We start from the raw sequence: 16,422 nt of genomic DNA, 5'->3' as shown, positions 1-16,422 counted from the left end.
ATTTATAAATCATAGATATTAAACCAGGTAATATGTATTTCTCTTAGAAGATCATGAGTCTTTGAAACCCTTTTCCTGAAAAGGTGTTCAAAGCAAAGTCCATGAATATTTCTAAGGCAGAGTTAGGCCAGTATTTTGAGTTTAGTTCAGAATCAGTTTTGAATTCAAAAGAACAGTTTCATACTCACAGAAGGTCAGATTAGTTTATGGAGTCTGTAAGCTCTAAGAATTTGTGCAGAAGCTTTCACCCTGTTGGAACTGAAAAACGTTTAAGTTATTAGGACTTGAAGGAAGTCTGTGCGCATCCAACTGAAAAGGAGCCCAGCTCTCAAGATCATCAAAACTGAAAAGAGTCTGTTAAGTAAAAATGAAAGGGTTAAGTTAGGAGTGGCATTTTACTGTAATCAGTATCTTGTAAGATTATTCATAGGAAAAAGGTTGAATCTTATTTTGCTGTTTAAGTTAATAGAGCTGTTCTTGGTCACCCTGTTACAGGAAGGATATTATTAAACTGGAGGGTTTGAATTACAAAATAGGCTGAATAAACATTTTTCACAGGAGCATAGGAGCTTGAGGTGTGACCTTGTAGAGGTTTAGAGAATCATGAGGGGTACAGATAATGTGAATAGCAAAAGTCTTTTCCCTAAGGTGGGGGAGTTCAAAACTAGGGGGCATATTTTTAATATGAGAGGAGAAGGATTTTAAGAGCCATGAGGGCAACTTCTTTACACAGACAGTGCTTAATTTATAGAATGAACCGTCAGAGGAAGTAGTGGATGCAGATACAGTTAAAGCATTTAAAAGATATTCGGATAAGTTATTGAATAAGAAAGATTTGGAGGGATACAGGCTAAATGCACACAGGTGGGACTATTTACTTTGGGAACATGGTTGGCATGGACTAGTTGGACCGATGGATCTGTTTGCATGCGGTGTGACTCCATTGTGTATATAAGTATATATAAATAGAAATGTATATATTGTTTGCTCTTTCTTTTGTGTGTTTGGGTTCTTTTGTTAAAGAAGCCTCTTATGAATATGTTGAATGTCTAACCACCACATAAATCAACTGCAAAATTAAATTTACAATCTACCAAGCCAAGTTTTACTATGAGATTTGATTTGTCCAGCATTATCATCATCTAAGATTATAACAAGATGTACAAAAGTTTATAAGGATAATGTCAAAACTGGGAGTGTATACTTATTAAGATAGACTGAATGGACTTGGCTGTTCATTCTCAAAAGTTGACGGCTGAGAGGTGACCAAATAGTGATTTCTGAAACCAAGAAAGGTTTGGTAAAGTCTACGTGCGGAAGACATGTTATGGGAGAGATTAAAACTGGGGACCATAAATATAAGATTGTCACTAATATATCCAACAAGGAATTCAGAATAATCTACTTTATCCAGAGAGCGGTACAAATATGGTAGTTGAGGCAAATCACGTAGTTGCATTTAAGAGGAAGCTAGATAAGCTCTTGAAGGAGAGAGGAATGTTTGAGAACATTAGATGAAGAGAAGTGGGAAGTAACTCATATGGTGCATCGATACGGACAGAGATCCAATAGGCCTAATGGTCTATTTTTGTGCTGTAAATCAAAATACTTTAAAGTAACTCTATTGTATGCCATTTTGCATTGGGAAATCAACATCCACATATGGTTTCAGTATGTGTTAGAAGAATGAGAAAACTTTTATAGAGCAAGTGCATCCGTAATAAAATTAATTTTCGTGAGGCCTTGCTCCATGGCCTTTCTTCGTCTCGGTGCTAGCAGCAGAATCTTACAATATATATACTGTGTGTTTCATACAGCCAATCTCTCAGAAGATGCATTTCAAATCATCTCTCAGACATTAAATTATGACTGTTCAATTTAAAAATATTCCCTTTTCTGCAATAGCTTAGATATTCTTTCTTATGATCAGTGTGAATTTTATTCTCCTAGCAAATTGAATATATCCGATCGCATTATAACATCGAAAATTTTATCTACTTCGACCATCACCAACGTGAAGAACATGGGCACCTCTATCACTTTGCTTTGAACCCAATTTTCCATCATTATACCAGACATTTTCTCAAAGAAATACTTCGGATTACTTTTAAGACTTGCCTGTACTACCCTGTTTACCCAAGATTATTACTTAAAAAGGTAAAAATTTGTTATTACTTTTATCAGATTTTGCATTATTCCAGTTATAAATGTATTACATATATCTTAATTTGCTAAAATGTGTATTTTTTACCCATATGTACAGAAATTGTCAGCAAAATGTCAAAAATGCACATTTGTGAACTACATGATTTATTGTGCACAAATTTGGACATGGATATATGCACTTGATTAGGTTTAAACAGTGACTTGCTGCAAAATTAAATGTACCTAAACTAAAGATGTTTCTGATAATTTTTAAATTACATATGGCTGATTTGTGCTAAGCAGAGAAATTTTTCATTTGGTAATTGTCATGCATTGTCAGTTTAAGTTTATCATTTACTTTTTTACAATTTCCATAGAGGCAATAAAATTATTTCTTATGATTCAAATTTAGGAACCACCCTAAAAAGGGAAACCCAGACCTAAACTTCAATGATATTTCAGACTTTTTGGCTTAAACGTTCTTGCGCTTTGCACAATTTATTTCAGATTTATTGAGATTCAAATTAGTTAATTTCACATTACTTCCTGGAAGCAACCATAATTTTTTCTCTTTCAGGTAATCAGTCCATATGCTCATTCCCTCACATCTGCCCTTAATTATCTAGTTCCCGTGCGCCGGAGACGGCAGGTTGTCTATCCATTGGACCAACTTGACATTAATGCTCCATCAAAGCGAATCACCCAGAAAAAGGTGGGTCAAAGGAATTCTAACCGGAAGATGCATTGTGCCAACCAGTTTTATGGTTATGAGGATTTGGTTTCTATTTAAGGTTTTAGCAAAAAGAAGTAGAGATTCCGGAATCTATAAACTATTTAAAACCCTACTGTAAGGCCAAATGGCATGCAATCTCTATGTTCATATTTTAATCATTTAGAAACATCTTTACACTTAACTTCTAATGTTGCATTAGTGGCCATTGGGACAAGGAACATTAGAGGATAAAAGGCCATTGTTATATCATGCTCTTCATGACAACTGAATGCCTCAAAATCTTTTTCATTGCCACCAGAGGTCTAAAATGCTTCACAACTAATTATATAAATTTGAATTTTAGTGAAATCTCTAGTGCCAAAAAATGGCAGCCAATTCATGCCAAGTAAACTCATATGATCAGCAGTTAAAGATCAGGTAGTCTGATTTTGTGATGCTGATTGAGGGATTGAGATTGACCAAAACACTAGGGCTAACTCCATTACTCTTCTTTGAAATAATGCTGTGGCATACATTGCATTCACCAAAGGAGACACGTCGTGTTTGATTTAATGTCTCATCCAACATCCAGCACCTCCAATAGTGCAGTCCTCCTTCAATACTGCACGGGAGTGACGGGTTTGATTCTTTTGTGTTGAAGCCCTGCAGTTGACTTTAAACTAGGAGCCTAATGACTCAGGTGAGAATTCTACCAACTGTGAGCCTTGCTGACACAGTACATTTATTGTGGAACAGGTGGAGCATTTTGTTGTTAGTTTCCATTATCTGTACTTTTGTGGTTTCAGACAGTATTTAATGACTTGTTTGCAATTTTTTGACTTTTCCTGCTGCCTAGCCTTTGTTCAAAGCTTACTTCTTGACATGTAGCCATGATCATAAGTTTGTTATTAGGACTGTGGAAATTTTAATTAGACTAAATTTTAAATAAGTGGGGCTATTATAAGAACACTTACTATTTGTAAATATTTATATACATTCCTTGTTGAATAGCTGCAAGTGCAGTACTACTAACTTCTAGTGGCTTCAATAAAGCTTATTGAATTTAATATTTCTGTCTTTTCTCTTGGAAATTTTAGTGCTATTTGGCACTGTCATTCATATACATTCTCATCCAAACTCAAAGAAAAGATGCAGCAGTACTATTTTAACTGCACTATGATTTTTTGTTTACATTTTAATGCCAACTGACTTTTTTTTTCAAGCATCAAGTTGTAAAAATGCATACCATTGATAGGATTACTCGTTTGTTGTCATGATTCTGAGTCAGCAGACTCTATTCATCGGAAAGAACTTTATAATTAACTTGATCAATAAACTGGCCTACTTTATTGAAGCACTGTCTAAAAGATAACCTATTTTTGTTTAAAGGTTAGATCATGTATTGAACAGAACAAGGTGCACAGTCATAGCTGATATGATAGCATGACAAGAACAGAGCAATCCAAAAAAAGCAGCAGGTTTAACTGAAGATTTGCAGCATTTTTTTCTCTTCTTTAAAAATGGGAATTGTAGATAGTTACACCTTGCTGAAACTTTAAAAAGGTGGTAACGGTTGTGCTGCTGGTGGGGGATGTGATGTTTATTGAAATCGACAAATCATTTTGGACTTAGTATTGGTACATATGAGACCCAGACCTGAATGTCTGAACATGATGTGACAGATTCTATTTAAAAAATGCAAAAAGACAGAAAGAAGATGTTCCACTTCCAAATTACAAAGAACCAAAAGTTACTTATACTCGTTGAGAAGTAGGAGGGAAAAGTAATAGCTGGCATAGGGCTCTTGGAACACTAAAAACTCGCATTACATCTCACTGGAACTTTAAAAATGGCTTGGTTTCATGAAAATAAAGCATTGAATTGATGTTTATGTTAATGGACACTGTGCTTTCACTTACAGAGGTTTTTTTTTTCTCAGGAAAGCAAGTCTTTTTTAAAGACCCCATTCTTTGAATATTGCATGATTATTTTAAGCTAACTTTTAACCTGTAATCTAGGGGTCAGTTAGCTCAGGTGGATGGTTACTGTTGTTCAGAATGACACCACTGTGGGTTTGGTTTATGTTTAGGCTGAGATCGACTTGGGACCTGTACCCTTATCCTATCTCTGAGAGTAGACAGTACTCAAAACTACTACTGTCAGAAACCGCCAAGAATACAACTTAGGATGAAATGTCAGCAGACGATATACTAAAGACCTGCCTTTGGCAGAGTACGCATGAATGAATGAATAAATCTTGTAATTATGTGGTAGTTCATTAAAGCCATTATGCTTGAAAAATATATCATCAGGGTTATGTACCTTATGCAACTAACTGAAGCAATTAGTTATAATGGTGATAATGGGAACTGCAGATGCTGGAGAATCCCAGATAATAAAATGTGAGGCTGGATGAACATAGCAGGCCCAGCAGCATCTCAGGAGCACAAAAGCTGACGTTTTGGGCCTAGACCCTTCATCAGAGAGGGGGATAGGGTGAGGGTTCTGGAATAAATAGGGAGAGAGGGGGAGGCAGACCGAAGATGGAGAGAAAAGAAGATAGGTGGAGAGGAGAGTATAGGTGGGGAGGTAGGGAGGGGATAGGTCTGTCCAGGGAAGACGGATAGGTCAAGGAGGTGGGATGAGGTTAGTAGGTAGGAGATAGAGGTGCGGCTTGGGGTGGGAGGAAGGGATGGGTGAGAGGAAGAACAGGTTAGGGAGGCAGAGACAGGCTGGACTGGTTTTGGGATGCAGTGGGTGGAGGGGAAGAGCTGGGCTGGTTGTGTGGTGCATTGGGGGGAGGGGACGAACTGGGCTGGTTTTGGGATGCGGTGGGGGAAGGAGAGATTTTGAAGCTGGTGAAGTCCACATTGATACCATTGGGCTGCAGGGTTCCCAAGCAGAATATGAGTTGCTGTTCCTGCAACTTATCTAGTTTCATATTATTTTATATGAAATAAATTTACCAGCTTTCACACAAAAAGTGCCATTGCACAAATAATCCTTTATACCAGTTAAAAGAAACACTTACCTCAGACTTTACATCATTGTTTCATGATCTTTCCTTCAATGCATAACATTAAAACCTCTTCCTCCACTTTAACAGGATCACAACTTTCATTTCAGCTATTCTTGCCTCACCTGACAGTCAACCCTGAACTTTTAGCCTTTTGTCGGAAGAACTTGCACATAATGTGCGTAAATGCTAGAGCATCATAGTGGATCTCCTTATTTAAAAGGCCATATTCTGCATGAGCAAGACATGGAGCAGATTGAGATGCATTCTTTTTGATTCCAGTGCATTAGCTTAGAATTAGATAGTATTGGTTAGGATGTGAACTGGATGATCCACAGATTGAATTGAGTTGAGGTGAAGTAATTAGTTATAGTCCACGAGAAACCATAGGATCACTGTCTGTTAAAGAGAGGCAAGTATTTATATAGATTGCGGGTGACTACATGCATCAAACATGGGCCAAAGCAAGGAGTTAGCCCGCCATGAACTACTGCAGCCACGACAAAGATTGTACCTGTAATTGTGTGTCTCACCATTCAGCTACCAAGCCCACAGAGTATGTTTGAGCTGGAGGAAGATGTGAGAGTGTGATGCATTTCCATAATGGAAGAATTTCCCTGACTTCAGAGTCAAAAGGTGTAGAGCCTTGTACTTGCCTTAGCAGAAGATTTTTGGCTTCAAAATCAGGCCAGTCACCAAAATCAGTGTCAACTCACAGAATGTAATAGGTGTGACTACACAACTTACAGCCTTAATTGTTCAATATCATGGAAGCTTTTCTTTGGGTTTTAGGTGTTAATCCAATTTTTACAGCTTTATTGGAATCTGCTGCTAACACTCCACCTAAAACATGCCTAAAGACCACTAGTTGCCTTAATCTCTATGGAAGAGCAGACAACTAACTTAGTGGCATTTTGAAATGGAGTAGGCCTAACCTTGCATATCAGCTTCTGGACAAGGGAGACATTATAGAGGATACTGTTTCTCTGGATCTGAAAGCTGCCTTTAGACTACTCCTAATCAGTAGTAATATAAGCCAGAATATTACTTTTATTGGTTAAGTCTAAGATGCGTCAAATTTTTAGTTTCAAGAAAGACAATGTGAACCTATTTTCACTTAAGGCTATTATTTTAGAGTCAAATGTGCACGTAGATAATTCTTTGAGGTTGGACCCTAAAGGGAAACGTATATTATTTATTTTTGACTTATGCAACTCATAATTATTATTATAAACATTGTCATGTAATAGCAATAATAATTCATATCTAGGCTGATTACTTGATTGAAAGATACTTGAGTGAAAAATTTACAGTTTTATCAGATGAAGAGAAATTAAGATGAAGAACAGAATGTTGTGGGATCCTGAACAACGTGAGAATTGCATGGAAGTTTTCTTGACTATGGGAGCAACTAGTTATATTTTCCAACTAAGCTGTAGGTGTTGACACAAGATTCTTGCTAGGGAGTGGTGAGCTACCTATTAAGCAATAATCCTCATCACCCTCATTAACTGTTTTAATTCACAGCTGCCTATCCTACTATTCAATGTGAGAAAACTAGACACCAGAAATTCACAATGTGAAACTAATGACTCCAGCTCTCCACTTGCTCTTCTGGACCAGTGTCTTAGACACCTGGCATCAATGTCTCAGGGTACACTCTAGGGCAATGGCTGCATGCACCTTATGCTCATGGACACTGGCATCTGACATGTGCCACCCTCTCCATGCCATCGTGGTACATCTCTGATCCACTCACAGTACAGTTCTGCGCTTTGGAGTGCACTGGCACCAATTATTGATGTTATACTGCAAGGACACTTGGTGCACTTGCACATCCACCCATCTGAGAGAATGGATCAGGCTGCATCACAAAGCTGCTCACTTGCTCGCTTAATGCTCGCACACTTCGCACCTACCTGCATGTTCACAGCATTCCTGCCTTGCCTTTCCTTGCCTTTTTGTACTTTGTTCCCTTAGGCACAGATTAACAGCTCATAGTACTACATTACTTTGTCACTGTTTAATGCTGACAAAATACCAGGCTTATCCTGGTGGTTTGTAGTAATCAGTCAAGCAAGTGGACATGTTTGCTGTACAGCACATTGCTTCATTGATTGCACATGTGCACTATCTGCCAGCAACAGTGTGCTTGAAACACATTGGATATGCTTCAAGCAAATAGCTATGTCTCAAAGTCTTTGGAGAGCAGTCCAGGGAGACACCCATTAGTCAGGGTTTTCTGACACAGTAAATCAAGGGCGCCATCACATACCAGTCCAAGGCACAATCAGATATCTCGTTGGGGTGGTCACCATCACGAGATCTACACCCAAACAATGAATTACAATCAGCTCAGGATAATGAAATGTGAGCCTGGATGAACACAGCAGGCCCAGCAGCATCTCAGGAGCACAAAAGCTGACGTTTCGGGCCTAGATCCTTCAGAGGATGAAGGGTCTAGGCCGGAAACGTCAGCTTTTGTGCTCCTGAGATGCTGCTGGGCCTGCTGTGTTCATCCAGCCTCACATTTCATTATCTTGGATTCTCCAGCATCTGCAGTTCCCATTATCACAATTACAATCAGCTCTGTAGGTCCATTGCAGCCAGTCTGAGGAGTCATGGGAACAGGTAGCTCTACAGATATCAGTTAGAGGTCTCGTCACTAAACATTTGGGGCTGCTTAATTGTTGCTCAAGGGGACAGGCCATAATCAGTCCAGGGTTTCTGTCCACTCTATGTCAAGAGGGGAAGACGTTACCAGGAGTTATTTCCAAAAAAGAGAGGCTGGGGAACTTAATGGTGGAGAGTGGAGGCAGAATATTGGGATGCAGAGGGGATTACAATAATGAAGAGGGTTAACTCAATATATAAAGGGAAAGACAATAGAGCATGGATGTTAAGGGGTTATGCAAAGTGGGGAGTGATCATTGATGTTGAGCAGCAACCTGTCTTCAAGAGCTGACATGTTCTTCTCAAGTGCCTGGAGTGGGGAAAGGCAGACAAATGCAGACTTTGTTTGTTGACTGTTGATTCTGACCTTTTTCTCCAACCCCACACCCAGGTTGGCCTCTTTTCCCCAAAATCCATTGACCTCCATTTCTGTCTCTACCACCGATCCAATCTTAACCTTGATTTCTTCGGCTTTCTTGCCAAATACACCCTCTGTCTCACTCCTGTTGATCCTAATCTCTCTCACTGTCCCTTCCCACTAATGATTAATTCTCCATCTGTCACTTCACCTCCCAGACAATCATGGTTTCCCACCTCCTCGTGGTACATCTTGAACTCTTCTTCTCACTCAATCTCTTTTCCCCCTACCAGTTGTGGCTTCTCTTTCATCTCTCTTGATCCCAGCCTCTCTCTTACCTTTTTGTACACATTGCAGCTTCCCATGTTGCCCTGTCAATTGTACCTTTCCTCCCTTTACCCTTCAAGTCTTCTGATTGTGATATCTCTCATTTTCGCCACTGAACGATGATTTCATCTCTGAATCTTCTGTTCCCATTTAATGACCTATATCCTGACCATTCGATCATAGATTCCTTCAATTGTGGTAGGGAGCACAGATTCAATGACTTCATTTTGGGCCCTTTAGTCAGATGCATGGCACTTGAAAAGTAGACTCAACTAATGGCTCATGCACATTTCTCTTGTCATTGCAGAAACATATTGTATACTCTCTCATAGAATATATTCTTTGCTTAGTATATTTTTAAAATTTTTGAATATTAAAATCAGTTTAAAGGGGAGTTGATAATTACCTTTCAAATATAGTTTTTAAAAATGCATTGTTCTCAAGTGGAATTAACCAAAGGAGGGAGTGTGAATGAATGAAAAGTGTATAAAAATCTTTAGTAAAACTAACTAAATTGAATGATGCACAAAAGGAGGAAAAAAGGGAAGCACAACTTTGTAAAACCAAAACGAAGAACACCATGATTTTACCAGCTATCCACTTTGATCTCTCTTTGAGTGCCATGCTTGGTACATTGAACTAATGGGCCTTTGAAATAAGCTGTGCTCTGGGACCAAACCACCGAATCCTAAACTGCCTGAGGTCAATTACTGTATGCCTTGCTGAAGTGCAAAGAACAGTGATTACTGATGCATGGCAGCTGAACTCTTCAGGGAGTTGTGTAATGTGCTTGAGATCTCTATATTCTGTTCCTCAATCTATTGTATTTTGTTTAAATTGTCCATAGGGAAGGAAATACTGAAGTGCCATCTTCACTTTTTATTCAGGAGCAACAACATATTAAAATTATGTATTAGTGTATTTGATGTATTAGTATATATATGTATTTGATAAATATGAAGAATAACATAAACTCCAAATTGCAACGCAAATTTATGAAGCACATCAGCATTATATGCGCAAAGGGATTTTGTACGGTAGACATAAAGTTTATTTTGGTAAATTTAGTGGGATATTATTGAATACTATAGGTAGATATCATCATGCATGAAAAAAGATTGATTCTTATAGTGCCAGCAGACTAGTATTTAGTAGTGTGCTCTGACTTATTCTTGTATATTGAAATAGCATCAAGTAGAAAAAAAATTAATGCTGTTTCAGTTGGTGGTAAGCCACCTTCTTGAACCTCTGCGACCCATATTGTGTAGGAAGACTGACATTGTTATTAGGGTGGATGTTCCAAGATTTTGACCTCGTGTCAGTCAAAGAACGGCAATTTAGTTCCAAGAATGGACAGATTGTGGCTTGGAGTAAACTTGCCAGTGATGGTGTTTCGATGCATCTGTTGCCCTTGTCCTTCCAGCTGTGTTGAGGTTGCTGGTTTGAAAGGAAATGCTGCTAAAGTCACCTGGGTGAGTTGGTGCAGTACAACTTCTTACTGTGCATTGGTGACAGAGGGAGTTAATGTTGAATGCAGCGGATGGAGAGCCAATCAAGTGGGATGCTTTGTCCAGATGGTGTAAAGCTTGTTGAGTGTTATTGGAGCTGCACTTATTCAGGCAAGTGGGGAATATTCGCTTTCAGCCCTGACTTCAGATAGAATCCCTGCAGTGTGGGAACAGGCCTTTCGGCCCAACAAGTTCACACCAACCCATCACCTATAACCCACCTCATCTACACTATCCTGAACACTGCAAGCAATTTAGCATGGTCAATCCAACTAGTCTGCACACCTTTGGACTGTGGGAGGAAACCGGAGCACCTGGAAGAAACCCACGCAGACAAGGGGAGGATGTGCAAACTCCACTCAGACAGTCACCCGAGGGTGGAATCGAACCCGGGTCCCTGGTTCTGTGAGGCAACACTTCTGTCTTTAAATGCTGGCCAGGCTTTAGTGTGTCAGGAGATGAGTTGCTAACTGCAAAATTCCCAACCTCAAATATGCTCTGTTAAAACCAGTATTTATATGGCTGGTACAATTTAGTTTCTGGTCAGTGGTTGCCCCCAAAATATTGATAATGGTGGATTCATTAATTATACATGATTCAATATCGAGAGATAATAGTTAGATCCCTCCTTGTTTGAGATGGTCATTGTATGGTGTAAATGTTACTTGCCATTGAACAGCCCAAGCTCGGATTTTGTCCAGATCTTACGGCACATTGACATGATTGTTTCAGTGTCCAAGAAGACATAAACGATGCTGAAACATTACACAATAATCCATAAAACAACCCCACTTCTGAACTTATGATGGAGGGAATCTCATAGATAAAGCAGTTGAAGATGGTTGGACCTAGTACACTACCTTGAGGAATGCCTAAAGAGATTTTCTGGGGCTGAGTTGATGCCTCCAACAGCCACTATGATCTCCCTGTCAGCCATGTAAGACTTCACCCAGTGAAGTGTTTTCCCTGATTCTGATTGGCTCTAATTTGGCTAGGCCTCCTTAATGCCATTCTTGCTCACTTGGTGTCAGGAGAAGTTTCTCCACATCACCTCTGGTGTTCACCTCTTCTGTCCATATTTGTACCAAGCCTGCTTTAAAGGCAGGACCTGCGTGGACCTGGCAGAATCCAAGCTGAGCATCAGTGAGAAAATTATTGCTGAGTAACTGCTGTTTGTGAGCTGTCAATGACTCCTTGCATCACTTATGGTCGAGAATAAACTGATGTGATATTGGCTGTGATAATGGGAACTGCAGATGCTCGAGAATCCAAGATAATAAAATGTGAGGCTGGATGAACACAGCAGGCCCAGCAGCATCTCAGGAGCACAAAAGCTGACGTTTCGGGCCTAGACCCTTCATCAGAGAAGGAGATGGGGTGAGGGTTATAACAAGGTGTTGATGTGCGTGAACACAGCAGGACAAGCAGCATCAGAGCCGCAGGGAAGCTGATGTCAGACAGCAGATTTCTTTTTTTCATTTCTCCCCCATTATGCTAATCTAATCTCCCTTTAAATGTGTTATTCTATTTAGTTCAACCACTCCCTGTGATAGTCAGTTCCACGTATTCACCATTCCCTGAATTAAAACATGTCTTCTGAATTCCTTGTTTGATTTCTTGTTGACTGTTTCATAATACTGACTTCTAGTTTTGCTTTTCCACAGAAATAGAAACATTCACTCTGAGATTCCTCTGTCAAAACTTTTCATAACTCTCAAGACTCTCTTTAGGTCATCCTTCAGCTTTCTGAAAAGAGAGCCAGCCAGCTCATCCTTTGCTGGTGGGTATATACTTCATCCCTGTTTGTTTGAAGTGGAGGGTGCTAATGGCTGTCACAGATTGCACATAAGGACACTGACAGCAGCAGTGGAGATCATATGAGCTGGAATACTAAGTACAATTTCTTCAAAAGTCCGCCTACAATGAAAAAATACATTTTAATCTGTTACAAGTTACACAAGTTATCTGATATAAGCTGTTGCAATAAAAATTATAATTCATTAATAAAACATTGTATTAACTGCCTCCAGATTTGCAGGCAGCTCTCCAGGTGTGGTCTGACCAATGTTAGAATTTGGTAGGAAGAATGAGGAAACACAATAGAAAATAAAATGTAGCAGTCTAAACAAGATGCAGAAACAAAATGATCAGGAGGTATATATGCACAAAATGAAGTTTGAGAAAACAATGAATAAGGAATCGTGTGCTTGGTAAGTGGAGGCATGGAGCACAGAAGTAAGGAAATTATAATAAACCAATATAAAACACTGACTTAGTCTCAACTGGAATATTGTGTTAAATTCTGGGCATTACATATTGGAAACATTAGAAGGCATTGGAGAAGTTGCAGAAAAGAATTGCAAAACTAGTTCCAGGAATGAAGGAATTCAGTTATTATGTTAGATTAACAAAGCTAGTGCTGTTCTTTTTTGAGAGGATGATATTAGGACCATAAGACATAGGAGTGGAAGTAAGGCCATTCGGCCCATCAAGTCCACTCTGCCATTTAAATCATGGCTGATGGGCATTTCAACTCCACTTCCCTGCACTCTCCCCGTAGCCCTCTATAAAGAACAGCTTTGTTGGAGCTACTTAAAATCATGAGGCCAGAGTAGATAGGAAGAAGTTGTTCTCATTGGCACATGGGTTGAGAACTAAAGTATGTTGATTGGGTGGCACGGTGGCTCAGTGTTTAGCACTGCTGCCTCACAGCACCAGAGTCCTAGGTTCAGTTCTGCATTGGGTGACTGTCTGTGTGGAGTTTGTACATTCTTCCTGTGGGTGCTGTGGTTTCCCCCACAATCCAAAGATGTGCAAGACAGGTGGCTTAGCTATGGGGAATGGGGTGGGAGGCTTTTAATGGGATAAAGTAGCATGGTGGGTCTGGGTGGGATGTAGTTCAGAGGGTTGGTGCTCCACATCTGTGAGGATTCTATGATTTGAAATGATTAGTACAACAGTGACAATAGATATTGGGTTTTGCTGAAAATACAAGAAACATTTTAAGATTATTAGTTAGGTTCACAACATGGCTCACTTACATGTGCCAGAAGTTACATATTCACACACAGGGCCCTGTCCTTTACAAACAGAAAAAAAATTGCATTGCAGTTTTCAGTTAAACAAAAGCTTGGGGGACAGCCCTTCTTTGTGGCTTTTTGATGGCAAACAATATGAATAGGCAGAGTTGACAAAGTTTGAATTCATGCAATAGCTTAACGGTTAACTGTTCCCTGTTGCATTTTCCATGGCAGTGTTTCTTCCAATCACGGTTCACTTGCCAATCAACCAGCACCCTCTTTCCATGTAAAGTAAGTTGTTGTTCCCTTTGAGATTTGATATTTTTAAAATTCTGCCCTGTTGAGTGCAAGAACATCATGTGACATCATGTACCTTTTTATTAGCAATAATATTAATTGTTTGTTTCCAAACTTGTCAAGACTAAAATAAATTAAGCCAGTTTATGTAGCATCTGATTGTTGTATAAAAGTAAACCAGATAATTGCAAAGTTACATATCTTGGCCTTGTTGTACGATGTGTTTTGATTATTGATTTTATGATGTGAAGTATGTAAATAATGCAGTTAAACTGATGTAGTTGGATTGTACTTCAAGAATCACAGAGCCAGTTTTCTGCATTTCATCATTTAGGGAAGTTATTTCATCACAACTGAAATAGTGAGTTTAAGTCGATAAACTGTTCAACAATTGGTAGATAGTCTGAATATGAATTTTTAGATAATTGCTTTCTGAAATTATGGTTTGTTTCCCAATTTATTGGTGAATCGTTTATGATCCCCTTTCCATTTAATCAAAATAAACAAATTTTAAATTGATGGACGAAATCTTGTTTACTTTTCCTCTTTTGCCTTTAATCTTTGCAATCAACATTTAAAATTGTTAGTTTTATTATTATTATTGGTGATTTATGATCTCACAGAACACTGCGTGCATTCTGTTGGATGACTGGTAATCATTCACTGATATATACCCTCAAACAAGTATAAGTTGCATGGGACTTAGTCTTATTTCTCTCTTGAATGGCTATGATTCATTATTATAGTGAAATGATAAGCTGTACTGTGAATGAATTTACGATTTTGATTTACAGAATGAACAGCAAAATTATTTTTTTCTATCAAGTGCACATCTGTGAAACTTCAAATTGTCAGAAGTATTGTAAACAAGGAAGTAAGACAGTCAGATTTGGTTACTTTGAACTGAACATTTTTAAACATCTTTCAATCTACATCGTTGCGAGTTTACAAAACACCTCCAAATTTCATCAGCTATGACAAATGACATGTGATTGATCTCAAATTAATTAGATTTAGGAGCCTGAAAATGCAAAAAGCTAGATTAGTCTTCGTTCCAACTAAAAGAATAGAATAATAGATTGTTTATACATGTTATAATGCTCCTGCTGTTATAAAATAGGATACAGTTGGACTTCAACTCACAAAACCACAAAAGGTCCATTATTTTATTCCTTTATTGTATTACTTTAATTACTTTATTAAAGACAATACAGTTTTGCTGCATTACACCAGATGGATAGCACTAGTGTATACAGACCAGAAGCTTACAGACTACATTTCTAGTCTCTGCCAATGCTAATGCCTGTAAAGTACAGAAGTTTGCTTCAGCTAGCATTTTGTGATTTGGGTTATAGGAAGGTAAATTTTAACTAATGGAAAGCATATATCTACTGGAAAGCATATATGAGTGCAGAAGGTCATATGATAAGATCGTGCTTGATCCAGACACTTTTAGTGCTCAACAAGTCTGATGATATCCATTCTGACATGTTCACACATTTTGAATAACCAGTTGGACCAAGTGTCCCAATGAATTTATCTCAACAAGAAACAGAAGTTTCCGAAGATGAACGAAAGATAAAATTATATACTGTTAATGTCATCTATTCATTTTCTTTCAGCCTAAGTACGCTTTAAACCATATAAACCGAAAGTTGACCCTGGAGCCAAAGGTGACCGTCAATTCACGAATTGTCGTGGTTGGTGCTTCAGATGTTGGGATCTCCTTTCTTGAAACGTTGGTCTTCTGGTAATATAATTCTGCATTAATTGTAGTTCGTGATAATTGTGCATAGAGTGATGGTAGTGACAATATGCCGCTGTACCTAGTGTGCCTTAAACCTTAAGACTATATCTTGAAGATTTTTTAAAATATTGGTAGAACCTTTTCATTAAGTCTTTAATTGCTTTCACTTGCAAGTGCTTAAGTTACTTGTTTTTATTTTTATTTTTCTTTTCTTCAACATGCTAGTTCGTGTAGGATAGATCCCACAGATGGTGTCAGCTCTTCGCTAGCTCAGTCAAATGACCAATCTTTATTTACGGCCTTACGTGAATGCTGCCAGTTTTGTTGACTTTGGGTAGCAGCATGTTGTCTCCTTCTGTTTATACACTTGCATTTTCTACCAGCAGTCGCTAGATAATGATCAATAATAAAAATGAACAACCTTGCTCAATGGCAGTGTGCCACATCGATTTCATACCTACACCATGTGGCAGCAGCTTATGCAGCAAGCATACTGCTTGTGCCTCAAATATGCAGCCATATCTCAAAATCTTAGGGGAGTAGTCCTCACCAGAATCTAAGGAAGGTTCTGTCTGTCAGGGGATCTCAGCATTGTAAGTTAATGGCAGCCTTTGATACA

The 16,422-nt window shown here is 38.6% G+C and overlaps 1 protein-coding gene across 2 annotated transcripts in view; it reads left to right on the top strand.

The window, feature by feature from the left end:
• The window catches only part of cfap61 (cilia and flagella associated protein 61), a 175,708-nt gene that overhangs the window by 83,796 nt on the left and 75,490 nt on the right, over window positions 1-16,422 (top strand). For both annotated transcript variants that reach the window (XM_048535623.1, XM_048535622.1), the window contains 3 exons: window positions 1,951-2,157; window positions 2,723-2,857; window positions 15,679-15,806. In XM_048535623.1, the coding sequence (XP_048391580.1) occupies window positions 1,951-2,157; window positions 2,723-2,857; window positions 15,679-15,806 (470 nt within the window). The remainder of the gene's footprint in view (window positions 1-1,950; window positions 2,158-2,722; window positions 2,858-15,678; window positions 15,807-16,422) is intronic.

This window comes from Stegostoma tigrinum, chromosome 9 (genome assembly GCF_030684315.1).
Source record: "Stegostoma tigrinum isolate sSteTig4 chromosome 9, sSteTig4.hap1, whole genome shotgun sequence".
In the NCBI taxonomy this organism is placed as follows: domain Eukaryota; kingdom Metazoa; phylum Chordata; class Chondrichthyes; order Orectolobiformes; family Stegostomatidae; genus Stegostoma; species Stegostoma tigrinum.
Note: the sequence above shows the minus strand (reverse complement) of the source record. Positions and strands in the feature narration are given on the sequence as shown.